Source organism: Lontra canadensis, unplaced genomic scaffold, assembly GCF_010015895.1.
Source record: "Lontra canadensis isolate GAN:19392208 unplaced genomic scaffold, GSC_riverotter_1.0 scaffold116, whole genome shotgun sequence".
Lineage (NCBI taxonomy): Eukaryota > Metazoa > Chordata > Mammalia > Carnivora > Mustelidae > Lontra > Lontra canadensis.
In genome coordinates, this window is record NW_022631110.1 from 3,765,706 (window position 1) to 3,793,254 (window position 27,549).

Genomic DNA, 27,549 nt, shown 5'->3' on the forward strand with positions numbered 1-27,549 from the left:
CGTTCTTTGGGTGTTGAGTTTGCTAAGTTCTTTATAGATTCTGGACACTAGCCCTTTATCTGATATGTCATTTGCAAATATCTTCTCCCATTCTGTCAGTTGTCTTTTGGTTTTGTTAACTGTTTCCTTTGCTGTGCAAAAGCTTTTGATCTTGATAAAATCCCAATAGTTCATTTTTGCCCTTGCTTCCCTTGCCTTTGGCGATGTTCCTAGGAAGATGTTGCTGCGGCTGAGGTCGAAGAGGTTGCTGCCTGTGTTCTCCTCAAGGATTCTGATGGACTCCTTTCTCACATTGAGGTCCTTCATCCATTTTGAGTCTATTTTCGTGTGTGGTGTAAGGAAATGATCCAATTTCATTTTTCTGCATGTGGCTGTCCAATTTTCCCAACACCATTTATTGAAGAGGCTGTCTTTTTTCCATTGGACAAGAGAATGTCCTTATTCTTAGAAAATACTCATTGAAGTACTTAGAAGTAATGGATATGATGCATGAAATCTACTTTCAAATGATTCAGAAAAAATATGTGTATGCATGTATATAGATATCTGTGCACATACACACACAGAACAAATGATAAAGCAAATGGAAAATGTTAACAGGTAAAGCCGAGTAAATGGTGTATGAGTGTTCTTTGTACTATTCTCGCAACTTTTCTGTAAGTTTGAATTATTTCCAAATAAAAATTTTTAGGCAATTGGTTGACATGTATGATAACATCATGTTTCTAATTGTACGACAGATGAAAAAAAGCTGAACCATAACACCATACGTGTCTTCTTGAAAGCCATAAAGGATTCTCTCCCACCCCCAATACTGACCAACTACTAAAAAAATAAAGTTCTCTAGATTTCGTTGCTCTTCTTAACACCCATGATATTTGCTGAGGACTGCTCTGTGGCTGGTAGCCTCCAAGCCTGGCAATTTGAGGGAAATTACAAGACATCCTTCCTTCTTGAGATGTTAAGAATCTGATGTAAGAATAAATGGATTAAATTTTGGTAGAAACACCCAGCTAGAAAAATAGGTAGAACTTGAACTGGTGGCAAGAAGGGAAGAGGCTGGGGAGGAAGAATTAGTCAAAGGTTGGGGTCAGGAGAAAGCCCACTGAGGGCAACTTACTGCCTAGCTCCTGACACTGAGAAGATGCCAGAGTCTGATTGCTCCCTTCATGCTTCATCTCCTTGTCCTCGGGAAGCCATGGAGCAGGGTTCCTAGGAGAGTTCCTGGGAGGTAAGGCCAGGTAAATAAGACTGAAAAGCAGCCCACCTTACTACTTTTCTCTCCAAGTTTTTCATAAGCCAGTTACTAAAATTTGGACTTCTTTTTCCCCTGCAGATACCAAGAAGTTGCTATAAAGTTTTGGCGAATATGGGGGTGTTTAGTCATTCAACAAGTATTTTTGAGTTACCCCTCTATGTCAAACAGAGCCAGATGGAGGGAAGGGAGATAGAGGCTGTGGGTCTAGTCGCTGTGCTTAAGGACTTAAGCAGGGGCGTGTTTAGGCATTCTGGAAGACCAGAGGAAAGACAGCTAACCCAATGAGACTTGAGTGGAAAAGCTACCAAAGTGAGGCTTAAGACTCGGCTTGAAGCAATTGACCAGGAATATACAGGGAAAGGACACTTGGGACAATGGAAATTGAACAGAGCACGTGTGCAGGTATACAAGCCCGTGAGTGAGGCACATTTAAAGGGGGCCCAGGGCGCCTGGGTGGCTCAGTCAGTTGAGCAACTGACTCTTGATTTTGGCTCAGGTCGTGATCTCAAGGTCGTGGGATTGAGCCCTGTGGGATTGAGCCCTGCCTCAGGCTCCACGCTCAACGGGGGAGTCTGCCTCTCTCCCTCTGCCCCCCCCACCTTACCCACCCCTTCCACATGCATTCTCTCTCTCTCTAAAATAAATAAATAAATCCTTTGAAATTTTAAAATAAAGTGGGCTTGAAACTTCTGGGTGCCTGGCTGGCTCAGTCGGCCAAGCATGCAACTCTTGAGCTCAGGGTTGTGAGTCACAGCAGCACTGCGTTCCTTGTAATCCCTTGCAGAAATTGTCAACAGCAAGAACCTCGTAACATTCAAGTCAATTTCTTCTTTACTAAATATTATTTTAAACATTATTAGAAGGGATTAGAATCTGATGCAAAAATTTACTTCAGAAAATTATCTGTGAAACAATCTAGTTTTTAGTGTCTTTAATGATGAGTACAGCAAAAGCAAATAAGCCCTTTAAATTTTTAATGTGATACTCCAGGATTTCATAAGACATTTGTAGCTTTCTGGGAATGGGATTCTATTCCTTGCCCTTCAAAATTTTGTAAAGTTGAATGTCATACACACTACAAACATGTTTTAAAAATGCATGTGACTGTCTGCAAAGACTGAATATACATATATAAAATATTATCTCAACTACCAAAAAAACTCAGAAAAAAACTCATGAAAAAAATACCAAAATGTTGGTTGACACTTAAATATATATAAGCAGGGGCACCTGGGTGCCTCAGTAGGTTGGAACCTCTGCCTTCGGCTCGGGTCGTGGTCCCAGGATCCTGGGATCGGGCCCCACGTCGGGCTCTCTGCTCAGCGGGGAGTCTGCTTCCCCCCCTCTCTCTGCCTGCTCTCTGCCTACTTGTGATCTCCGTTTGCCAAATAAATTTAAAAAATCTTTAAAAATAAATTTTATAGGGATGCCTGGGTGGCTCAGTTGGTTAAGCGGCTGCCTTCGGCTCAGGTCATGATCCCAGCGTCCTGGGATCAAGTCCCACATCGGGCTCCTTGCTCGGCGGGGAGCCTGCTTCTCCCTCTGCCTCTGCCTGCCTCTCTGTCTGCCTGTGCTCGCTCACTCTCTCTCCGTCTCTGACAAATAAATAAATAAAATCTTTAAAAAAAATAAATTATATATATATATATATATATAAGCAATGTGATTATGAGTACATTTTTATTCTTTTTACATACTCTTTTATATACTTTTTTAAAAAAATTGATCTTGGGCGCCTGGGTGGCTCAGTCGTTAGGTGTCTGCTTTCAGTTCAGGTCATGATCCTAGGGTCCTGAGATCAAGTCCCACATCGGGCTCCCTGCTCTGCTTGGCAATCCCGGTTCTCCCTCTCCCACTCCCCCGATTGTGTTCCCTCTCTCGGTGTGTCTGTCAAATAAATAAATAAATAAATAAATAAATAAAATCTTTAAAAAAACCCCAATCTCTACGCCCAACATGGGGCTCAAACTCACAACCTGGAGATCAAGAGTCTCTTTGTCTACTGACTGAGCCAGCCAGGTGTCCCTATTCTATGTACTCTATTGTCAGAGAAAAAGGCTTTTCTTTTTAAAAAGAACAGTATTAAAATGACTTAAATTATGTGTAAGTATGTCAAATATTTTAAGTCAAGGATTCTTTTTTCTTTTTTTTTTTTTTAAGATCTTATTTATTTGAGAGAGAGAGAGAGAGCCCAAGCAGAGGAAGAGGCAGAGGGAGAGGGAGAAGCAGCTCTCCCCTAAGCAGGGAGATCGTGACTTGAGCCGAAGGCAGAACCACCGACTGAGCCACCCAGGTGGCCCTAAGTCAAGAATTCTTATTAAAAAGTCAACACAACATATACTTAAATAAGCTTACCCACATGTTATGATGTAGGAGGAGGAATGGCAGAGAGTAAAACGCCTCCTAAGATGAAGTACGCAGCCCTTGGCGGTAAAACTTGTATACATGGATTTTAGTAACAGATATACACTATGGATAGTATGAAATGTCCTTACCACTTAAAAAAAAGAGGAATGACTTTATTTTATAAAAACAATACAATGTTCATTGTATTTGACCAATAGAGAAAAGCACTTAAAAAATTGCCAGTGTTAACAGTGGATGGGCGTGTTTCCAGACCTCTCTATTCACAGGTACAGACAGGATTCATGGTGGGAATTGCTATAGTTTTTATTTTAAAAGGTTTTAGTTAATTTTATTTAAATGCTATAGAAAAAAACTTAAAAATGAAACTGCAGGGCTGCTGAACTTGAGACAAATGTTTCTTTGCTGTAAGGGTTACTGGCTCCCAAAGGAGTTATATGTTAAGCCAGTGATTCTCAAACTTGAGCACATAACAGAATCCCTTGGAGGGCAGAATCCCTCGGAGTCCAATCCCTTGGACTGCTGGGTCCAAGCCCATTTCTGATTCAGTAGGTCTGGGGTGGGGCCAAGAATTTTCATTTCTAAAAATTTTACAGGTGATGCTGATATCGCTGACTGGGGACCACACTTTGAGAAGCAGTGCATTTAAGGTCAAGAAAAAGACTGAAAAACTTGAGGTCGGTCAGTAGGTTTTTTCTATATTGTATAATACAATCGTAGACATTATAACTTGACATGACACCTGGCTATTCAAGATGAGGCAGTTGGTTTTTATTTTTTATCCCACTCCTTCCCACCAAGTCCTAGTTGATCAATGCATGCTAATTTTTCTTTGTGAAGATTCTTAACATTTATTTACATTTTATTCTACAACTGTATTCCTCAGTTTTAAAATCTTAGTTTTGTATTTTAATGGACTCAGAGGTCATACCATTCCTTTTGCTGGAACTCTGTTGGGAAACCTGGTATCCCCTCTCTTCTGGGCTCGCATTAAGTGTCCAGAACCAGGGCTCCCAGGACGCAAAGGTCTATCTTATTCTGTGGGCTTTGGCTTCCCCAGGCTGCTCTGCCATCCTGGAAGTGCCTTGTCCTGGTGAATCTTTCCCCTTCTGCAGAGGTCCTGAGACAGCAGCAAAGACTTCATCCTCCCAAGGGTCTTCCTTGACTCTATCCTACATGGCCTGGCCACCCTGCTGGTCTCTTCGTCCATAATGGGGCCCCTCATCACCAAGATGTCCTCAACTTTGTTTATTGACTCTGCGCTACTTAGGAGGCAGGGGAGGGGTTGAAGTCACGCCATACTTTGTTGCATTAGCATCTTCTACCCTCTTCCTTGTATGGTTGCTGCTGGTTAATCTGGGGCTGCAGATTACGGAGTTTGCTAGATCGCGGAGGTGAGCTTCTGATCCAGCTTTACTTTTCCTGCTTCCACCTGGAAGTATCTCCAATCTTTTAAAAAACAAGCTTCACATATGTAGGATTTGTTGAGTAAAATGTGGCCCATATTATGCATCTACATACTTTATTATAATATAAATATAATAATTTTTCTAACTGAAAAAAAGAAAATGTGGCCTCTAAAATATATATAGCAGTTTTATCTGTGGTAAGATTATGGGTGTCTTTTTTAAACTGAAATTTATGTTGAGATAAATGGAGATATACATGCACCTATTAGAAATAATATGGAGAGATCCCATGTACATTTTAGCCGGTTTCCTCCAAACTATCTCATTTTAAAACCAGCAAAACCACCAGCAGAATACTGCCTTCTGAGGCTTGTGACACCAGCAAGAAAGAAAATGTGACCCGGGGATATGCAACCAGGAATGCCAACTTCTTCTTCTCAGCTTCGTATATATACGTCCAACAGAGCACTTAACACTCAATATTGGATTTTTTGTTTTTATGAATCTCTTCTCCAGCAGTTTATGAGGTTCCTCAGAGGAGGGACTCTGTCATATTATCTTTGTCTCCCCAGTGCTGGGGAAGAGCCTACCATACAAGGGAGGAAGGGGAGAAGGCAATGGCATGTGACTTATCAAAACTTCTCTTCTATCATCTTATGCATTAGAGAGTTCAAATTCTTCTCAGTCAAGAAAAAAATGCTAAGGATAAGATAAACTTCTGTTCAGCCTCCACATGCAAATTAGTTATTTAGTTCCTAAATAAATTTAGTTCCTAATATAATAAGCGTATTTATTATATTATATTATATTATATTGTAATAAATATATTTATTCTACTGGTTACTCATCCATTAAACTAATATTTAATGAGTTCTTACCATGCATCAGGTAGGATGTTGGGAGTTGGGGATACTATGGTGAACAAGACAGACACAGTCCCTGTCCTTATTTTATACTCTAAATTATAAAGCAAGCCTTTCTTTTCAGGTTTTAAATCTTCTGCATTTAATATTTTATGAATATACCCACATTACCAATAGGTATTTTTGTAAATAATGTGCTTTGCGTATTAAGACAATGCCAAAAGTATATTCATATATGCCTAAAGAGGAAGTCAGTTGTGGAATGATTTTAATATCAAGTCAACTGTCTTAGCCTTTTTTGCTATGCTATGATAAATATAGCCAGAGAATTAATGCAGTGTACCAAGTTACATTTCCAAGTTCGATGTCTGGTTTCCTTATCAGACTGTTTGGACCATAAAGGCAGGCTCTGAGTGTCTTGTTCTTTTATTCACTGTTGTGATTTTAGCACAGAATCTGTGCACTAAATATGTGTTAACCAAATGGTTAAATACTCAAGGCTCATAAGCGTCCCCCAGGATATGAGAATAAATGAATTCTTTTAAAATTTAAGGCAGATGTTATGAGTACCTCACACAATAGAAAGTTGTCATACTACTGCACACACGTACTTCTTTCTTACCAAAGTGGAATGTTAAATACGCTGGAAAAGCTGACCTACAGAGATGGTACACAGCATTAAGACAGGCCATCTACCTAAATTTATTAGCCAACTTTAATGCTAGTCCTCTTTGCTTCACTTATTACTGACCCACTAAGGAAAACAGCTGCCCTATGTTACAAAGATATGTAAGAAAAAAAAAGTTAAATGTTTGCAGTGAGATTTTTTCATAATCCAGTCATGAGAAATCAAGTTCTTACCAGACTTTGATTTTAAAAGTTCTGCCTTTGTATGAAATTAAAATAATGTTCTCACAAACTGGCAAGTAACTTCAAGCAGAAGGAGCAACAGTATTTTATTTTATTACAAATAAACATTCCACAAAAGTTTAATTGGGAATGTATATGTATTATTAAGCAGAACAAAGAAAAGATAAAGAAATAAGGTACGAGGACCTAAAACATCATTTAAAATCCCACCAATTTTATCTTACGCTGGTAGGTACTCAATACAACTGAACTGAAAATAAACACTTTATAATATGTGCTTGCAAAATGTATAATGCTGTAGTAGTAAAGTACAATTTCCAAATATGAGATTTTGTCTGTCAGATTTTTAAAAAGCCTTTAAAAATATGATATGCACAAGCTTGCCCTGAGGGAAAGTAAGATGGAATATAAATTACAAAATCTTTACATATTTTCCACAACAGCATTTTGAAATTGGAAAGAGCAAACAGTGGTGGAAAAAACTGAATGAACCAATTGCTAAAAATTCAGTGCACTCAAAACTACCTGATGGAAATTGTGAAGCACCTTTTGTCGTGCCTTCTTATATCATAATATGAAATGTATAAATTATATAGGCCTTGATATTCAGAAACTTAAGAAAATTTCAAGTTATAAGCCAAACTGTCATCAGAAAAAAGAAAAATCTGGTATAAAATTTGCTACCATAAGGCCACTGTTTCGAGTTCTCTCACGTACAGACACTATACAATTCAGATACTTTTGTTTTTATTACATAAGCAAAACTTCCAACATATAAATGTCTGGATATAACTCAGGTAAATTCTCTATGAAACCATGCTCAGAGAAAAATGCATCAACAAATAATGCCCTTTTGAGACTTTTTGCAAAAGAAACTGTAGTTAATACAACTTTTAAATTGAATACTGTAATTTAAAAGCAATTAAGTGTAAAAAAGTTGCAGCATTCCACTACAGAAAAATAAAGTTATTTTATCAAGAAAGTTACAGTATTAGTGCTTTAGTGCCAATTTTAACTCCTGACAAAAAGAGATGCTCCCAAGTATCATCCTGTAGTGTCGTTTCCATATGTAATAATTCCAGATTAGATTGCTGTGGCAATGTTTGCATATTCCTATTGAGAGAAAACAAAAGAAATACAGACTTCAAAAGAAGAGTCAGTTATAACATCTGAGCTAGAGTTTTTTCACATTGTAATTGTCAAAATATTTTAATTTATGTAGTAACCACTTGCAGCCAAGACCCCCACAAAGGTATGTGGAACCCCAAAGACGCAAAGTAACAACAGAACACATCAAAGCAGATATCAAACGGTTAAGTCAGTAGGACAAAGAAAATATATGACACTCAGCACACTGGTATTAGTAAGTTGATGAAAAGGCATTCTGCTATTTGGGTGAGTTTCACTGGGGATTATTAAAGAAAAAAAATTCAAGACCCTTAAAACTTAGCCCCTCAAGCACAGAGCCTGGTGGGACACACACATAGTCTTAAACTGGTCATCATATGGTATCTTTAATTTTAAAACGATATGGACTCTTCTAGCTTGGCTGACAGAGAAAGCTACTGAGGAGATGGGGAAGCATTCTTGCTTTTGGATGGTTACCTACAACATAAAAAGATGTAAGGCTTCTGTAAACACAGGAAAAGGAGTTCACAACAATAAAACTGTGATTAAAGAGGGTAATGAAACGTGGATTCTATACTGTGATGCTATACAAAAATATTAAATTACCAACCACAAACTGGACAGAATAACATGCAACTTAGAAAAGAGCAAAAATGGTAAATGGTATGTTTTTCTGGGACATTAAAAATATTTATTAATACATATATCCTTACCTTTTACTAGGATCTTACATTATTAAAACTGAAAGAAATTTAAAAGTTGATTTATTTTTTGGCATTTACATTAGTATGGAAACATTTAATTCCAAACAAAGGCAGTGCTGACAGAAAATACTTATTCTTCTTTCAATTTTGATTAATTAGTGAAATGTTCAAAATACATGCATATATATATATAACATATATATATATTTTGTCAACATCATTCCTTTAAATAGAAGTAGACTTCATTGTGTCCCATTTCTTTACTTGTTATATAATATAAAAATCATAAATGTTGACCTTCAAATATCCATTGCCTACTAACAACTTTAAAAGGAAACTCTGACTATAATAATTCTTAAAAATGTTTCAAATGAAATAACTTGTTTTTACAAATGTACAATTATTCTGAATCACATTCACCCTTGCCATAGCTTCTCCCACACCATCTCTCAGCTTGATCCCCCATTCTTCCAATTATTTGAAAACCTACTTTAAGCAGAATTGGAACTAGATATATGAGCACCACAGTAGTCTAAATCTTCTTAATCTGACACTTGGTATCACTGCAAATGCTCCCTTGTGGGTCTTCCTGAATATCGTCTCCTCCCCAGAACCCTGTGTACCCACTGCTCATCAAGGAATCCTCCTCAACAGCACTTTCTCCTCAGTCTAGCAGGATGTTCTACTTCTCTATCACATCCTCCATATTTTCCCCAGCTTTTGAGGCCTTCCAGAAGTTGCACACTCCTATCTTTACCCAACTCTCAACACTCTACCACCAAATACGGATCTTCGGCTGTCGTCCCTTCTATGCCCTGCGCTTCTCTATGACTCAGTTTGCCTCCTCCTCTATAAGAGGAAAGTGAAACTCAAAGTACTTAGCTACTTTCTCTGGCCATTCCCAACATACTGATTTTTCCTCCTCTCTTTAGACATTTGCCATCTGTCAAATTAAGCTCTTTGAAACTATGGTTGTACAGATGAGTTAATACAGCAAAGGATGCCTGACTGCTATCCTTTCAAAGGCCTGCTTCCAAGGTCGGACCCTGGCTTACAGCCAGGAACTTAAATTTGGGGAGGATTCGCACCATGGACGAATGTCTAAGCTGTGCGAACAATATGGTCTATGGTGAACACCTGCTTTCCTACTGAGGGTCCGGAATTTGGGCATGTAACTGGCCGAGGGTGCCTACGTAACCAGCCCTCGATAAACCCCCAGCCACCAAGTCTCTAACGAGCTTTCCTGGTTGGCAACATTTCACATGTGTTATCACAGCGCGTTGCGGGAGGAATTAAGCACGTCCTGTGCGACTCCACAGGGAGAGGACTCTGGGAAACTTGCACCTGGTGTCCTCTGGGCGTCCCCTGAGCGCCAATTCCCTCTGCGGATGTGCCGTGCGGCTCCCACTCTAACACATCACAGCTGTGAGTACCACCGTGCGCTCAGTCTCCTGAGTGCTCCCAGCCAATCACCAAACCTGGGGCCGGACCTGGGGACCCCTGACACAATGGCTACCACTCACTAACTTTCTAGAGCTATACGTGGACGTGTGAGAGCGTGTGTATGTATATATGATTAGGCTTGATTCTACTCAACAGGCATTTTCTGAAGACAGGCTATATGAATGGCAAAAAGGGGAAGATATGAAGACTGATGAGGTACCCTCTATCCTCAAGGAGCTGATGATCTATTTGGGGAAACAAGAAGGTAAATAGCGACAGTAAGAGACCAAGTGGAACAAGAGGCAGCCCTGGTGAGGCTTCACAGGGGGTCTTAAAAGGAAAAAAAGTTTAAAAAAGGAGAAAAGGGTTTAATAAGAAAACCATGAGGATCAGGAGGCTACTTCTGGGCAAGAGAACACCAGCAGCAAACACAAGCACATGAAAATGTCTGTTATGCTCCAAAAAGCAGAGGGTCCATGAAGAATTGTGCTTAGAAAGGCAGCTTATTAGGACTGGAGCTGGCGAGAAAGTCTGGTCTCTTCTCTTGTAGGCAATAGAATCCTTGGAAGGGGTTTGCCTACGAGTGACATGATTCAATCTGTGTTCTGGGACAATAACTGTGCTAGTAGCAAATGGACAGAATAAGTAAATCACAGCAGACAAGGAAACAAGTTAGAGGCTCCGAAGATTCCAAAGACAGATGAGGAATATGTAAGAATGTAGCATACACTAAAGGTAGCATTTTCAATCAGTGGGGGAAAGGACAAATTATTCAACTAATGATGTTTAAAAACTGACGATTCATTGGGAAAAAATTAGATTCTAAGCTCATGTTATTTCGAAAAATGAATTCTAAAGGGAATAAATATGTATGTGTTTAAAAATTAACCATAAAACCACTTAAAGGAAATACCATAAGGAATTTTTGTAAGGATAAATATGATAAGAAATCTAGAAGCCATATCGAACCAACTCAAATAAACTCATGAACATTTATAAGTTTTGTGATGTAAAAGCCACCATAAACAACTGACAAACATAAAATAAATACCAGCAAAATGTATGACAGGTTAATACCCTCAATAAATCAAGAGTGCTTACAAATAAATAAGAAAAAGTACTATCCCTCAACAGAAATGCTGGCAAAGCACAGAAATAAGGAAATTGGGGGAAGGTATGCAATCGGCCAATAGACCCATAAAACAATGCTTGCATCATTAATAACCAAAGAAAGGTAAATGAGAACTGTTTTCTTCTATTAGGGTGACAATGGATAACAAAGACTGATAACGTGGAGAACTGGCTAGCGTGTAGGTAAACAGGCCCTTTCAGGTACTTCTGGTCAGAGGAGAAACGAGTAAAAGGCAGACTGTGGCGAGGTACCAAAATGTCAGTGTGCCCAGTGGTGTTACCGAAAATAAAGAAAACCTGGAAGCTATCCCAAAGTCATCAGCAGAGGCTTGGTTAAGCATGTCAGCAATTATCAAACTGGGGGATGCCTACCATTAGGGACACGTGAAGACTTTCTAAGGAGCATATGGGGACAGATAGTTTGGAAAGAAGTAACATCTAGATCTTCAAATTCCCAGTGTTCACTTTCCAAAATTAACCTGTCTGCACAACTGATTAGGGCTGGTCCCTCACCTCCTACTTTATATGAGAAAGATACACCTTCTTATCCTGAATTTTACTACTCTGCATTACCTGGGGATCCCCCAAAACAGGGCAATTGGAAATACTGGCAATGATGTCAAGAAAATGAACCTGCCCTAGCAGCTAGTAGTAAGCAGCATACTTCTGCAAGCCACATGGCTTCTGATTCTTTGCTTCTGTTTAATAAAATTGAAGAAGGACAAAGTCGAGCTGTCAGTAAAAGAACATTCAAAACAGTTTTCAATGACAGATCACTAAGTGTTTTTTTGGCCTATAATTCAGTGAGTCCAAAGAACCAAGTGGCATTGCTACAAGAAAAGTCCTTTCATTCTCATCTACTTAATCATATAGACAAAGTTTCTCAGGACTTACATCTATAAAAAGAAAAAAAAATAGAATTAGAATGGATACTTAGAACACTACATTATTCTACTAGCAATAAGTAACATTTCTATGCGAATACATGAACTATCTGAAAAGAGATATGCATTTCCAATACACCTTTTGTCTAATCAATACTTAACAAAACCTGTAATATATTTATGCTACTCTGATCAACTATAAGGCTACCTGAATGCAGAGGAAATATTTAAAGCCTAAGAGTCACAGAAATCTATTAACATTATATGTCAACTTTGATTTGGTGATCAATAAAAACTTCCCAAGATCAAAGTCTATGGGGGAAACAGAATGAAATCCAAATTGAAGGCAAAAAAGGGAATGATACAAAATTTCTTACAATAAAAGAGGTTGTTTGCATATTTTAGAAAGTGAATGATGTTAAGTCATCAATTTTGGTGGTGCGAGGTTCCACTGAAGAGCTTCCAAAGAATGATGTAACAGTTTTAGTTAAGACTCTCAGTATTTATGTGCCAGAAATTATATATACCCCTTGTAACAATTTAAACTTATGACAAAAAAAAATGCTATTAGAAACTGACCTAAAAGTGTGCAAGGAGGTAAATAATTTTTCAAAATTTCAGGGTATGTAAGCACAGAATGGAAATAATATGCAGCCATGAAAATGAATGAGATGAATGAAGTAATGAGGGACAGAGGACTTGCACTGGCTGATGTAGGAAGGAGAACCAGGAGGATTACCAGAAGTTTCTAGACTGGCTGGCTGGCTGCAAGGAAAAACCAGTGGTCTGGGGAGGAAAGCGAGTTTGATTTTATTTTTAACAGTGTTACTGAGATCGAATTCACACACCATTTAAAGCTTAGCCATTTAAAGCATAGAATTCAACAGTTTTTTAGTATCTTCACAGAGGTGTGCAACCATCAGTCACCACAACTGGTTTCAGAGTATTTTCTCAGCCACAAAGAATCCTTATACCTGTTAGAAGGCACACACATGCCCCTATTTTCTCCTAATTCCCTGGTCTCTGGCTACTGCTAATCTATTTCCTATCTCTATGGCTTCATTTATTCTGAGTGTCTCATATAGATGGACTCCTACAATAGGTGGTCTCTGTGACAGACTTCTGTCACTTAGCATCATGTTTTTAAGGGTCACCCATGCTACAGTGTGTGTCGGTGAAAGTCTGATTTTGAACATGCTGAACGTGAGGTGCCTTCAGGGCAGCCATGTGAGGGTGTCTTGGAGGCAGCTGGAAATCTGTAGCTCTGGAGAATGGTCAGGGCTAAAGACATCACCAGAGGTAACAGCTAGGACCTTGGGAAGAGGTGCGGGCAATTAAAGCAAGGAGAAAGAATAAACAGAAGAAAGAATGCTAGGGAATGCCTATATTTTTTAAAGGATGTATGGACAAAGAGAAAGCACCAAATAAAACAAAGAAGTCAGAGACGTAGACAGGAAAACTGGAGGCTCCTGAAGTCAGAAATGTCTGAAGGTGAGGATGCCCTCCAGGGACAAAGCAGGTGCGTTGTCGACAGTCTTGCTGAGTCCCCTGATCTTGGCTCCCAGCCTATCTTTGCATTCCACAAATTCTGAGGGATTTTTCAAGCCAAGCACCACAGATACCAGTCTTTAACTTCCCTCTTGCAGGGTCTTTTCACTTTCTCCTTTCTCTCCTTCGCATCCATGGCCAGCGCTCCGGTCGGCACCTTGCTGACAGGCCCCCTGAGGACCGCTAGTGCAGCTGTGATGCTCAGGAATGCCAGGTCTCCCTGACTGAACACACAACTGCTAGTACCTTCTCAGAAGCGGTGTTCTCAGAAGTGGTTTCATGAATTTTAACTGCATTCTTTGTCCTACTCTGGTACATATTCTGACCCTCAAGAGTTTCTGAAAACTTCGTGATGAGTGGAGGATATTTAAGGGGGTCACTTGTGAATGACTGCTAATAAAAGACCAGCTTTATTCCAGGTGGTAACAGACATGCCTCCCACCCCCCTCATCTTCTAGCCCAAGCACAGAATTCAAGAGAAAGGTGACACAGTAAAAGGGAATCTGGGTGCCAGAATGGGATTAATAATGACAAGTGCGGATAAATCAGGAGGAAGAATTTCACTTCCGTACTTCTTAATACTGCTTGGGAATCCTGCTCCTTTGTTGGCAGCTGGGGAGCCACAACTGCTCTTGTTAAGCAGGACAGGAAGACATACCAGGAGCGCGTCTAGGATCAATCTCCTTCCCCTGCGAGACTGTTCGCCGTTGGAGGGCAGAAGCCCATGTCTGATGGCACAGTAACCAGATCCAACTACATTTGGGCATCACAAGACTTTCACGCCATGAAGGATCATCCCAGGCATTTCACCAGGGCCGGGGAGTGAGCAGTCCAGACGAGATCAATCTAAGCCTTCCTGGTGGACTACGAGGCATGTACGAATGTGTACGTTCATATCTAATCTCAGGCTCAAGCAGCTCCTAGATGAATTCATTGGTCATGAATCTTTAATTAATCTAGGTGGTGATCTAATAACAACTAAAAGAATGAACTCCCTATTAGGGCAAAAAGCCAGACCAGTGCACAGATACTGCCCAGACTATAGCTTCTCTCCGGGACAGTCCTTCAAAGTTCTCTCCAATACAGAAGCTTGAGATGAAAAGTGATACAAATGGCACTTCACACTCAGTAACTCTATTTGAGCACAAGTGTCCCTAATCTAAGGGAAAGGGGACGCAAGCAAGACTGGAAAAAAACTGAAGACTCCAAGCCTTCATCTCTTTTCTTCAGGGCATAAAGGAGGAGGTGAAATGAACGGGTCTAAGTCATCAGTTTATACACATGGAATGGGGTTTCAGAGCGCACGGAACCACTGGGACAGCCCAAAGGCCAGGTAAGCCTTAAATACCCTACTGCAGACCTTGGCAGAAACAGACCTGCGATGCCCAATGTCTCATTCCTTTCCCTAAAGGTTGGAGTATGTGGAACTCAGCCGTCACGTAGGGTGCTAGAAGTAGCAGATGTACCTAATTTCATGCCATACTGGTAGAGCTGGGCCTTGTTCAAACACAAACCTATAAAAAGCCTATTTACACCTTGCTTATAGGCACTGACAGTAGCCAGAATGGAAAAGCCCATGTCAACGTAGCTACACAACAAAGACATATGAAGTAGCATCCAGAGGGGTAGGCCTAAGAAAAAGAGTAGTAGACACTGACTGTTAAAATGTGCAGTGTCTCAGGACTACTTCTAAAGCACCTAGATGGCAGCAAAAGGCAAAAGGAGGCAGGCGATGAGCTGCACTGGACCTTAATGCTACATTTTGGATGTAACTGATACATCTTGGATGATACAAAAGCCAAGGCCCTAAAGACTGGAGCCTCATAGCGGCTTGTGGCCCCTTCTAGGACACACTTCTTCTTCTTTTTTTTTTTTTTTTTGAAGATTTTTATTCATTACAAAGAGAGAGAGGAAGACAGATAGCTTGTGTGAATGGGGAGAGGGACAGAGGGACAGAGAATCCCAAGCAGACTCCGTATGGTGCAGAGCCCAATGGGGGCCTTGATCTCAGGACCCTGAGATCATGACTCAAGCCAAAATCAAGAGATGGACACTTAACCAACTGAGCCACCCAGGTGCCCTTCTGGGACACACTTCTTATGTCCTAAGATGAAGGCCTGATGTCTGGTTTCTATTTGCTGTTAAGTGAAGCTGGTGGTCACTGTGGTCTGGAAGGACTGGGTGCTCAGTAAGAAATGGACACAGTGAGGCTAAAAAAAGAAAGACTAAATGGCACAAGTTCAATGAGCATACAGAAACTGCAGGCTGAAGCAGACAGTCAAGCACTCAGGAACCCCCAGTCATCTAAAAACTGGAGGAAAAATAGAGTCAAAAGAAGAGAACACAGAGCAAACGGAAGAGAAACACAAGTACCTGAAACCCAACCTTGCAACTGAGAATAAGGCTTGCCTCAGCCTTCCTCCTTGAGTGGAAATCAGTGACTCGCTTCCCTGTGAACAGCCAGGCTGCCAGCTGTGACTGGGGACAAATACCTAGGAGGTCTGCTGCAGATAAACTTGCCACACGAGACAGGAAGAAAAGCAGCAACTCAATCTGACACTAGGGAGGTGGTACAAGAGGGGAAAATGTGTCCAATTACATTCAATTTTTAAAGAAGGGATGGCATTCCTAACATCAATAACGTCAAGAGTAACATGCATGGTGAGATTAGAAACTTTGCCAAAAGTATTCAGTTAAAACTGGGGGGTGAGAGAAATCACAGAAGATACAGTTAACGCTAAACTTAAAAAAGAGAGAGAAATTACAGAAGATAGTTAACTCTAGACTTTAAAAAAAATGGTTGTCAATTCCATTCTACTAGTACATCTTTTGAAAAATAAGTTTAACTAAAGTCACTAAGCAAGCTCAGTGTAAAGGTTTCACAAGTATGAATATTTAAGGAAACAGTTACAGTTAGAAAATTTATAAAACACAGTTGGACTAGTTAACAGTAACAATGGATATACACACATTTCTCAGAGAAAATATAGCCCCAAATGAACAAAAATGAGTCAGAAAATTGGCAAACATGCCTCAATTAACTGATGTAATGCTACTGTTCTCATTTAAAATATATAGAATGTAATTTTATGTCATACTTATGCTGCATTTTCAAATACCAACATGACATTTAAATAAAATCAACCCACAACTAAAAAAGAACAAAATTCAAATTATCAAGAAACTTTTTATTAAGAATTAGCACATGTGGCAATGGTTGCAAAGCATTATGAATGTAATTACTACCACTGAACTGTATACTTAAAAATAGTTAAAATGGCAAATTTTACGTTATATGTATTTTATCACAATAAAAAACAACATGAATGCGGGAAAGAAAAAGTGTATTTTGTAATTGTGTGCCCTTTTTTATACAGTCAGTTCAATATTTTTTGGTACTTAGATGATTCACATTGTATAAGGCTAAAATATACCAGTTAAAAGTCTGTACCTGAATTTCCATTTCAAAGATTAATCATACAACAGACATTCCAAAGTAAAAGGTTCAAACAGCTGACATATTCATGGTATTTGAGGCACAACAGCAAAAAACATTTTAACATTAACAGTCTCACAACTCTATTACCATCACTCCTTGAACTTTGTCTTCAACTATCATGCAGTAAGAACATCTGTGGGATCTAGGTTGTAACTTAAGTCAAAATTAATTAAAAAAAAAAACTTCATCCATTAAATAGAAATAATTTAGGAGCTCGAAAGTCACTCTGTACTTTTAAACGACCATAATGCAACTAACCTTTTTTTTCCTCAGTAACTTTTCTCTGAATTTATTAGTGATAAATCCCCTCGGACCGGCAAATCGTAACCGCTGATATTTAGCCTGAATGTATAAGCTCTTCTGCACTAGGCCTGATTTGTAGTGGGGCTGGGATCGGCCACCTCTGAAGTTGGTCTGTAAAGAAAAAAACAGTAAGTGCAAAAACTAAGGCTTCCAAATCTATTAGTATAAGAAATGGGAAAATGTCTGCTGCTTGGAACCACCCGTGATTCTAGGCACTACATGTATTAAAAGGGAAGAGGTTAATGATGGTTATAAAGTTTGTTTTCTTCAAAGTAGGCTTGTAGTTTATTTTAGATGACGATTTTTTTTAAAGATTTTATTTATTTATTTGACAGAGACCACAAGTAGGCAGGGAGGCAGGCAGAGAGAGAGAGGAGGAAGCAGGCTCCCTGCTGAGCAGAGAGCCCCATGCAGGGCTCGATCCCAGGACTCTGGGATCATGACCCGAGCCGAAGGCAGAGGCTTTAACCCACTGAGCCACCCAGGCGCCCCTAGATGACGATTTTTTAAATTTACATAAAAGCAATTTTTTTTAAAGATTTTATTTATTTATTTGACAGAGATAGATCACAAGTAGGCAGAGAGGCAGGCAGAGAGAGAGAGAGAGGGAAGCAGGCTCCCTGCTGAGCAGAGAGCCCCATGCGGGACTCGATCCCAGGACCCCGAGATCATGACCTGAGCCGAAGGCAGCTGCTTAACCCACTGAGCCACCCAGGTGCCCCATAAAAGCAATTTTTAAAAAGATTTTATTTACTTATTTGAGAGAGAGAGAGAGAGAGCATGAGTGGAGGGAGGGGCAGAGAAAGAGGGAGAAACACAAGTACACTCCTGGCTGAGCACAGAGTTCCATGACAGGGGGCTCGATCCCTGGACCCTGAGATCATGCCTAAGCCAAAGTCAGATGCTTAACCCACTGAGCCACCCAGGCGCCCCTACATAAAAGCAATTTTAAAAACTAAGTTAAAAAACTTGTAATTCTTGGGGCGCCTGGGTGGCTCAGTGGGTTAAGCCTCTGCCTTCACCTCAGGTCATGATCCCAGGGTCCTGGGATCGAGCCCCGCATCCGGCTCTGTGCTCGGCAGGGAGCCTGCTTCCTCCTCTCTCTCTGCTTGCCTCTCTGACTACTTGTGATCTCTCTCTGTCAAATAAATAAATAAAATCTTTATAAAAAAACAAACAAACAAAAAAAAAACTTGTAATTCTTTAAATTTGTCATGTGAAAACATGTAACTTTCAAAAACCTTACCTAATGAGCTAAAATTATCCTTTCGATTCATAATGAAATATATCAAATCCCAAATGGGGGAAAAACATTAAGTATCAACATCTATTTAAGAATCAAAAACTCTCTTAACTTCATTCCTGTCAGTATCTTCAAGCCAATCTTTATTTACCACAAAAATACCAGTATAGCAAATATTTTCAAGATAAGAGTTTACACTGAAAAAGACCATTTCTTGGCCTGTATATTACCTAGTATTATAACAGACATAAGAGGACAATGAATATTTGTTTGATTGCCATATGGGAAATGTACAAATGGTATATTATAATAGAGTAATTATAAAAAACCAAGCACATCCCTCTTTCCAGAATTATTTAACAAATGGGTATGTCATACATAATGAAGCACATTACTTTATTTAAAAAAGCATTCATGCCAGGCCTATTTTCCAGTTATTTTCTTAAGGCTACAAAAAATTCGGGTAAGATATAATTAGAGTAAGACACTATAGTTTCATTAAAACTACCTGTGCAAATTTGACATATCAGAGCTGATCTTGAAATTTACACTGTTCATTTTTACATTTCTAATAAAGTGACTACTATCTTGCTTTGAATTAGTCCATTAAAAAGCAAATTTTAATAAAATAGCTCCTTTTCTTAGAAAGGATTATTTCTCCTTCCAATTTTACTCTGAAGAATTATGAATTTCTAAACAATCATATAATATTACACAGCTTTAAATGACTGGTCAAAAGAAAAGATTATTGCATATATTTTAAAAACATTTAAAACTAATTAATATTAAAGATATTTTCCTTAAGAAGAACGGGTAATAGGAAATAGGACTTGTAAGGATCTTAGAAAAATACTACAAGCTGTATCTGACCGATAGGAAGCACTCACACCAGAAAGCCCAGCTACACTGCCTCTCAGTTACACAGACGTCACATTTTCAGTTGATTTTGTGGCTCAGGATGCAAGATTAAAAGATAGTATAAAACAGGTTTATATTCTATGGCCACTGCTATTTTTGAAAATCTAATGTCACACCTGTTTTTAGGTATATGAAACACTGGCTAAAAAGGTTATCTGCACAATGCCTTCAAATTGTGTTATTACAAATGGAAAAAATCTTCCGATATCTAGGAATTATGCTCTCAATGAGCCAGGTATTAATGGAAGACCACTCAACTACCTCTTAGTCTATGGTTTGGGGACAGTTTATACTACCTTTATGCTCCTATTAATTTTCTCCTAATGAGCTAACTACTCTATCCAGGCTGCTCACAAAAAAGCCTAGATTATTTTCCTTTCTTTTGGAGGGATGGGGAAAGAGGTTCTGTAGAGTTAAAAATATTAATAAAGTGGGGTACCTGGCTGGCTCAGTCAGTTAAGTGTCTGTCTTTGGCTCAGGTTGTGATCCCACGGTTCTGGGACTGAGCCCTGCTTTGGGCTCCCTGCTCAGCAGGAAGTCTGCTTCTTCCTCTCCCTCTGTCCCTATCCCCTCTCATGCTCTCTTTCTTGTTCAAATAAATAAAATCTTTTTTTAAAGATTTTATTTATTTATTTGACAGACAGAGATCACAAGTAGGCAGAGAGGCAGGCAGAGAGAGAGGAGGAAGCAAGCTCCCAGCTGAGCAGAGAGCCTGATGCGGGGCTCGATCCCAGGACCCTGGGATCATGACCTGAGCCAAAGGCAGAGGCTTTAACCCACTGAGCCACACAGGCGCCCCATAAATAGTATCTTTTAAAAATATATTAATAAAATACCAATCATAAGCAGGGAATTCCATCAAAATGGATTTTAAAAGTATGTCAATTTCTTTTTTAAGATTTTATTTATTTATTTGAGAAAGAGAGAGAGAAAGAGAAAGAGAGCACAAGTTGGGAGTAGGGGCAGAGGAAGAGGGAGAAGCAGACTCCCTGCTGAGCACAGAGCCCAATACAGGGCTCGATCCCAGGACCCTGAGATCATGCTCTTAGTCAAAGTCAGATGCTTAACGGACTGAGACACCCAGGTTCCCACAAAAGTATGTCAACTTCTGAGAACAAGAAAAGAAATATAGTACTTTATAATTCTTATTCGTATGTCTGTGGGATGAGGTGTTCTGAATAATTAATCACTTATATCAGACATAGCTACACAAACAATTGGAATGCAATGAAACAGGCTTTAACAAAGCTTACTGGACCAGAATTTTTCTCAGATGATGCAAAAGTCCTCTGAGGGTTGTATGCCTACAGGCAGGATTTTCTGTGAACTCTGGAAGTTAAAAAGCCATGCATTTACTTCTTAGAGGTAAAGGGGCAGGCTTAAATGGAAGGTCTAGAACCTTGTCTGCCTCTTCATCAAGAGCCAGCCCATCTGCATCCGTTTTATATATTTGTGTTTTCCATGTAATCTTTGAAAACAGGTTCCAATGGTTAAAAAAATACCTGAAACTCAAGTCCTGAGGAAACGGGCTATCATTAAACTGATTATAGTTAACTACAAATTTATGTCCAGAAATATTAGTTTATAGCTACTATTTGAAATATCACAAAAGCAGCTTTTAGTTTACTAACTCTTAGAAGATGCTCAAAGCATAAACACAAAGCTAGAATTAAATGGAAAGTAACACTCAATACCTTAAAAGGTCTTCTAAAGCCTGCTGTGTTTTGACGTCTTCCCTCAACTCCAAAGGGTTTCTGAGTAATGATGTCTTTTCTCTGCATAGTATAATTCTGCATGAAAAAAGTATTAGTATAGATTAATATATTTAAATTTTATTTTTAAAAGTTCATCTTATCATTTAAAAAATACCAGTTTTGGGCAGAGGACGTGAATGGACATTTTTCCTAAAGAAGACATCCAGATGGCCAACAGACACATGAAAAGATGCTCAACACCATTAATTATCAGGGAAATGCAAATTAACACGAAAACAAGATACCATCTCACACCTGTCAGAATGGCTAGAATCAAAAACTCAAGAAATAAGTGTTGGCAAGGATGTGGAGAAAAAGGAACCCTCAGGCACTGTTAGTGGGAATGTAAACTGGTATAGCCGCTGGAAACAATAAGGAGGGTCCCCAAAAAATTAAAAATAGAAAAACCATAAAACCTAGTAACTCCAATACTAGGTATTTACCTAAAGAAAATGAAAACAGTAATTCAAAAAGATATATGCACCCCAGTTTATTACACTATTATTTAAAATAGGCAAGATACGGAAGCCTCCTAAGTGTCTATCGATAGATGAATGGATAAAGAAATGGACTATTACTTGGTCATAAAAAAGAATGAGATCTTGGGGCGCCTGGGTGGCTCAGTGGTTAAATCCTCTGCCTTCGGCTCGGGTCGTGATCCCAGGGTCCTGGGATCGAGCCCCACATCGGGCACTCTGCTCTGTAGGGAGCCCCCTTCACCCTCTCTCTCTGCCTGCCTCTCTGCATACTTGTGATCTCTGTCTGTCAAATAAATATATAAAATCTTTTAAAAAAAAAAGAATGAGATCTTGCCATTTGCGACAACATGAATAGACCTAGAGGGTATTATACTAAATGAAATCAGTCAGAGAAAGACAAATACCATATGATTTCACTTGTATGTGGAATATGAAAACCAAAAGAAAATGAATAAACAAACAAAAAGCAGAAAAAGACCCAAAGAGACAGAAAACAAACTGATAGTTGCTGGAGGAGAGGGGGTGAGGAGTTGGGTAAAATGGGTGAAAGGGTGTGGGAGATCTAGGCTTTCAGTTATGAAATGAGTAACTCATAGAATGAAAAAGTCACAGAGGGGAAAGGTACGGCATAGGGATACTGTAAGTGCTACTGTAATAATGCTGTGCAGTGACAGACAGTAGCTACACTTGTGCTGAACATAGCATAACACAAAGATTGCTTGAATCATCGTGTTGCACACCTGAAATTACTATAACGCAGTGTCAACTACACTTCAATAAAAAGTTAAAAAAAACCCACATTTTAAATGTATAGGATTAGGGGCACCTGGGTGGCTCAGTGGGTTAAGCCTCTGCCTTTGGCTCAGGTCATGAGCTCAGGGTCCTGGGATCAAGCCCCAAATCAGGCTCTCTGCTCAGCCGGAGCCTGCTTCCCCCTCCCCCTCTGCCTGCCTCTCTGCCTACTTATGACCTCTCTCTCTCTGTCAAATAAACAAATAAAATCTTAAAAAAATAATAAATAAATGTATAGGATTGAAAACACAAAACATTGTAGCATGTAGCTTAGCTGCAGGAACATACATATATCCTCCTTCATGTAACCTGTGCTAGTTTGTGAGAAGCTAGTTTAATTCATGAATGTGAGAAGTATTAAAAAAATACTCCTGTATAACACAATGTGTGACCTTTTGGAAAATGGACTATACATCTAGTATTTTTTCAGGCAACCAGGAAAGAACCAAACCATTGTTAAAGAGTTCCCACTGCCTAAGAAGAAAACAAATTCTCAACACTGCAGGAGGCAGGTTTTGCTGACTCAGATAACTGATCTGATGGGATGCTCCTGCCATGACTAGGGAAGTATCGAAAGTCAGAGCATTAAGACTATAACTGCAAAGAACCAGAACCCTTTAATGGGAACAGAGAAGATGGGGCACATTCTGAAGTTTCTTTTTTCCAAAATCAAGTCTTACGACCTTCTATTCATTCCATTTGCTATTCCATTTCCTGTGCTTCTCACAAATCTTCCTCTTCCACACCTTTCTCTCTCCCCACAGTTTTTTTTTTTTAAAGTCATATAAAACCCTTTACATAGCAGTCATCTTTTTTTTTAAATTTTTTTCATCTTGAAGTGATACTAAGTCTGTAAATTGGAGTAAGTGCACAAGAATACATGTAATGAGATGAGACTCTGGGGCACCATGGTAGGGAACGGCGTATTTTGCAAGTGAAGGGAGGTGAATTCCGGGGCTCGGCGGGAGGACTGTACCAGACAGCTTCTGACCAGGCTCCCAGTGAGCCCCCCCACTCTAGTATCCAGGCCCCTATGTCATCCCCTTTCCCTTGAGTGTGAGCTAGACCTAGTGACTTGCTTCTTAAAAAGAGCATATGACAGAAGTGATAGAACATCACTTCCAAGATTAGATTACAAGCGGACTCTGGCTTCCAACTCTCTAGCTGTCACTTGTTTGCTCTTACTTTGAAAGCCAGCTGCCATATTCTGAACTCTTATGAAAGGGCAGATCTTTAGAGAGAGAAAGTAGATTAGTGGTTAGCAAGGGGTGGGAACGGGGAATAATCAAATAATCATGAGGGCTATTACCAGGGGGTCATAAAAGGTTATAAAACTGGATTATGGTGATGGTTACATATCTTGGTAGATTTATAAAATATCACTAAATTGTATACCTAAAATGGATGAAAATTTTATGGTATGTAAATCATATCTTAATAAAGAAGTTCTCAAAAAATCTAAGGGAAAAAAATCTTAAGAAAGCTAGTACTATAATAAATAAATAAAATCCTACTAAATCAGAGATAACGATCTCCTCTGTCATACGGGTAAGACTCAACAGATTATTAACACTGAGCAACAGAACCCTAACATGTACTTAATGAAGAGTTAGAAAAATACTGCTGATCTCTATACATATAGATACATGTGAGGAGAATGGAGTATACAAAAATGAAAAATTTAAAACTGCAATCTTACCATGTGAGGTTTCTGAATAAATTTTCTAAAATTTGACTTTAAAAAATCCGTAGGTTTTTGGAATTCATCAGCATGAGTACTCTTCAACCTCGAAAAACTGGAGGGCTGATCATTCCTAATAAAATGAAAGAGAGGAAGTTAAGAATATTTTATTAGTCTACCTTTACCCAACAAGTGAAAAAGAGAAATCAAATTGCCCCCTTCAGAGACAATTAAAGCAGCACAACAGTGAAAACAAACAAACAACAACAAACCTCAAAGATCTATCACTACTAAAATTACAAACGAAATGACAGTTACCAGGGCTAAAACCTTCATTTTTTCAACAAACATTATTTAGCTAAGTTGAAAATCAGCAATAGGGGGAAACAAGGTTTGGACCAGGGTTCTCGATCTGGGGTCCAAGGACAGGTTTCCTGGGGGCTGTAACCCCCGAAACCAGCCGTGGAATGCGTGTTTTCTGAGGGAAGATCGTCACTGCTCTTGAGACTTTGGCAGCACTGGGCCACCCACCTTGCTGACAGACTCTTTTTAATGAAAGCACCAAAGAATGTCACTGGCTCAGGCTCCCTCACTGGTAGAGCTGAGGCCTCTGTCACTGCTGGGCCATGGGAGGAGCAAAGGATAGGTCCCCTCTCCTGTCGTCACAATGTCCAGAGGCCACCAAGTCCTCTTCTCAGGCAGCCGGACCTGGGAGGGAAGGTCCTTTCTTGGGCTTCTCTTCCAAGGAAGAGGGGCCTCATTTTCACAGCCCTGGGGCAGTCCTCTCCCTGTTACACCCCACATCTCCCCACAACGTTCCTCTGACCCTTCCTGCTCTGTGGAGAACAAACTGCTCGCCGCCTCCGCTCTGCCTCAATCCCTTCCATGGGTCCCCCACTGACATCAAGGTAAAATCCACACTCCTCATCATGACCTTCAAGGCCCTTCCTGCTCTGGCCCTTGCTGTGTCACTGGTCGCTCTGCTCCCACCTCCCCCATACGCACACTGGGCATTGGAAACATTTAGCCCTTCGCAGTTCCCGACACACACAATCTCTCCTGCCTCCTCCAGTGCACATGAGCAATCCCTTCTATTATAATTTCCTTCCACGTAGATCAATTTCAAGATTTAGTTCCAACTGCACTGTTCCAGGGTCCTCGGAGGTGGACTAGATATCCCTGCTACGTGCACATGAAGCATTCGAAAGCCTTCACGCATACCACGCACATTCATAAATGCTGGTGCACCTGCCTGTCTTAGCCAGCAAGCTGTGATCCCCACAGGAGGCCCTGTGGGTGGTTCATTTTGTGGCCCCAGTTTTGACCCCCCCAAACCTGACATGGAATACTAATCAGAGTATTATGAAATGTTAAAAACTCTCATGTTCTGGCAAAATGCTCATGATATGATAGTAAGTCAAAAGAGTAGGGTACAAAGCTCTATTTGGAGGATAATTTAAAAAAAAAATTTTGTGGGGTTGCCTGGCTGGCTCAACTGGTAAGAGCAATTGACTCTTGATCTCAGGGTCATGGTTTGAGCCCCACATTGTGTGTGGAGCCTACTTAAAAAAATTTTTTCTTTTTCTTTTTTTTTTTTTTAAAGATTTTATTTATTTATTTGACAGACAGAGATGACAAGCAGGCAGAGAGGCAGGCAGAGAGAGAGAGGGGAGAAGCAGGCTCCCTGCTGAGCAGAGAACCCGATGTGGGGCTCGATCCCAGGACCCTGGGATCATGACCCGAGCTGAAGGCAGAGGCTTTAACCCACTGAGCCACCCATGCGCCCCTCTTTTTCTTTTTTTAAAAGATTTTATTTATTTGCTTGAGAGAGAGTGAGAGAGAGCATGAGAGCGGCGTGAGGGGGCAGAGGGAGAAGCAGACTCCCCTCTGAGCAGGGAGCCTGATGCAGGACTGGATCCTGGGACTCCAGGATCATGACTTGGGCTGAAGGCAGCCGCTTGGCTGACGCAGCCACCCAGGCGCCCAAGATTTTTTATTTTTAAGTAATCTCTACACCCAATGCGGGGCCCGAACTCACAACCATGAGACCAAGAGTCACATGCCAGCCAGGTGCCCCAAGGATAATTTTAATTATCTAAAATATACTATATGTGTGCCCAGAAAAAATAAATGACAGGAAATGTATTAACAGTGGCCATCTCTGACTCATGAAATTAAGAATGCCTTATATTTTTATTTTATACCTTATTATATACTTCTAAATGTTTGCCATTAGAATATACTACAACTTTTGTAAGTAAAACAATGGACTTTTAAAAATCCTCTTTGCAAAGCATTTATCTGGATAATGGAGTAATGTCCAGAATATATAAAGAACTTACATCTCAATAATAAAAATAAAATAATCCAAGTTAAAACATGGGCAAAGGATTTAGAAAGGTATTTCTCCAAAGAAGACACACAAAAGGGACATGAAAAGATGCCCAACATCATTAGCCATTAGAGACATGCAAATCAAAACCACAATGCAATAACATTTTATACCTACTAAGATGGCTATGATCAAAAAGATGATGCCATCAATGTCCCTGACAGCATTATTTACAGTAGCCAGAAGATGGAAACAAAGTTAATGTCCATCAACAGAAAAATAGACAAATAAATGTAGTATATACAATGGAATATTATTCAGCCTTATGAAGGAGTGAAATTTTTTTTTATTTGACAGAGATCACAAGTAGGCAGAGAGGCAGGCAGAGAGAGGAGGTGGAAGCAGGCCCCCCGCTGAGCAGAGAGCCTGATGTGGGGCTCGATCCCAGGACCCCGGGATCATGACCTGAGCTGAAGGCAGAGGCTTAACCCACTGAGCCACCCAGGAGCCCCGAAGGAGTGAAATTTTTTTAAAAAATGAAATTCTGACACATGACACAACATGGATGAAAACATTATTCTATGCAAAATAAGCCAGAAACAAATGGACAATTAATATATGATTCCACTTATATATATGAGGTACCTAGAATAGGCAAATTCACAGAGATAGAAAGAATAGAGGTTATCAGGGGCTGAGAGTAAAGGGAATGGGGAGTTACTCTTTACATGATACAGAGCTTTTGTTTGAGAAGATGAAAAAACTGTGGAAGTGCACAGTGTGAACGGCTGCACAACACTATGTACTTCAAGCCAATGCGTCGCACATTTAAAAATGGTTAAAATGGCAAAATTTATTATATGTACATTTTGCCATAATAAAAAAATGTAAACCGTCTGATAGATCTATGACCAGGCAAAAGAGTGTCCAAGTTAAAGAAATGATT

The 27,549-nt window shown here is 39.7% G+C and overlaps 1 protein-coding gene across 9 annotated transcripts in view; it reads right to left on the reverse strand.

Moving 5' to 3' along the window:
• Positions 1-6,825: 6,825 nt before the first annotated feature.
• BCLAF3 (BCLAF1 and THRAP3 family member 3) overlaps positions 6,826-27,549 on the reverse strand; it is a 58,658-nt gene continuing 37,934 nt past the window's right edge. For 5 of the 9 annotated variants that reach the window (XM_032840848.1, XM_032840843.1, XM_032840845.1 and 2 more), the window contains 4 exons: positions 24,290-24,404; positions 21,260-21,355; positions 17,360-17,515; positions 6,826-7,877 (listed from right to left, as the gene is read on the reverse strand). In XM_032840848.1, the coding sequence (XP_032696739.1) occupies positions 7,848-7,877; positions 17,360-17,515; positions 21,260-21,355; positions 24,290-24,404 (397 nt within the window). In that variant the 3' untranslated portion in view covers positions 6,826-7,847. Of the gene's footprint in view, positions 7,878-10,375; positions 12,067-17,359; positions 17,516-21,259; positions 21,356-24,289; positions 24,405-24,802; positions 24,980-27,549 lie in introns of those variants that run through there. The other 4 variants (XM_032840844.1, XR_004380673.1, XM_032840850.1 and 1 more) reach the window with 4 other exon arrangements.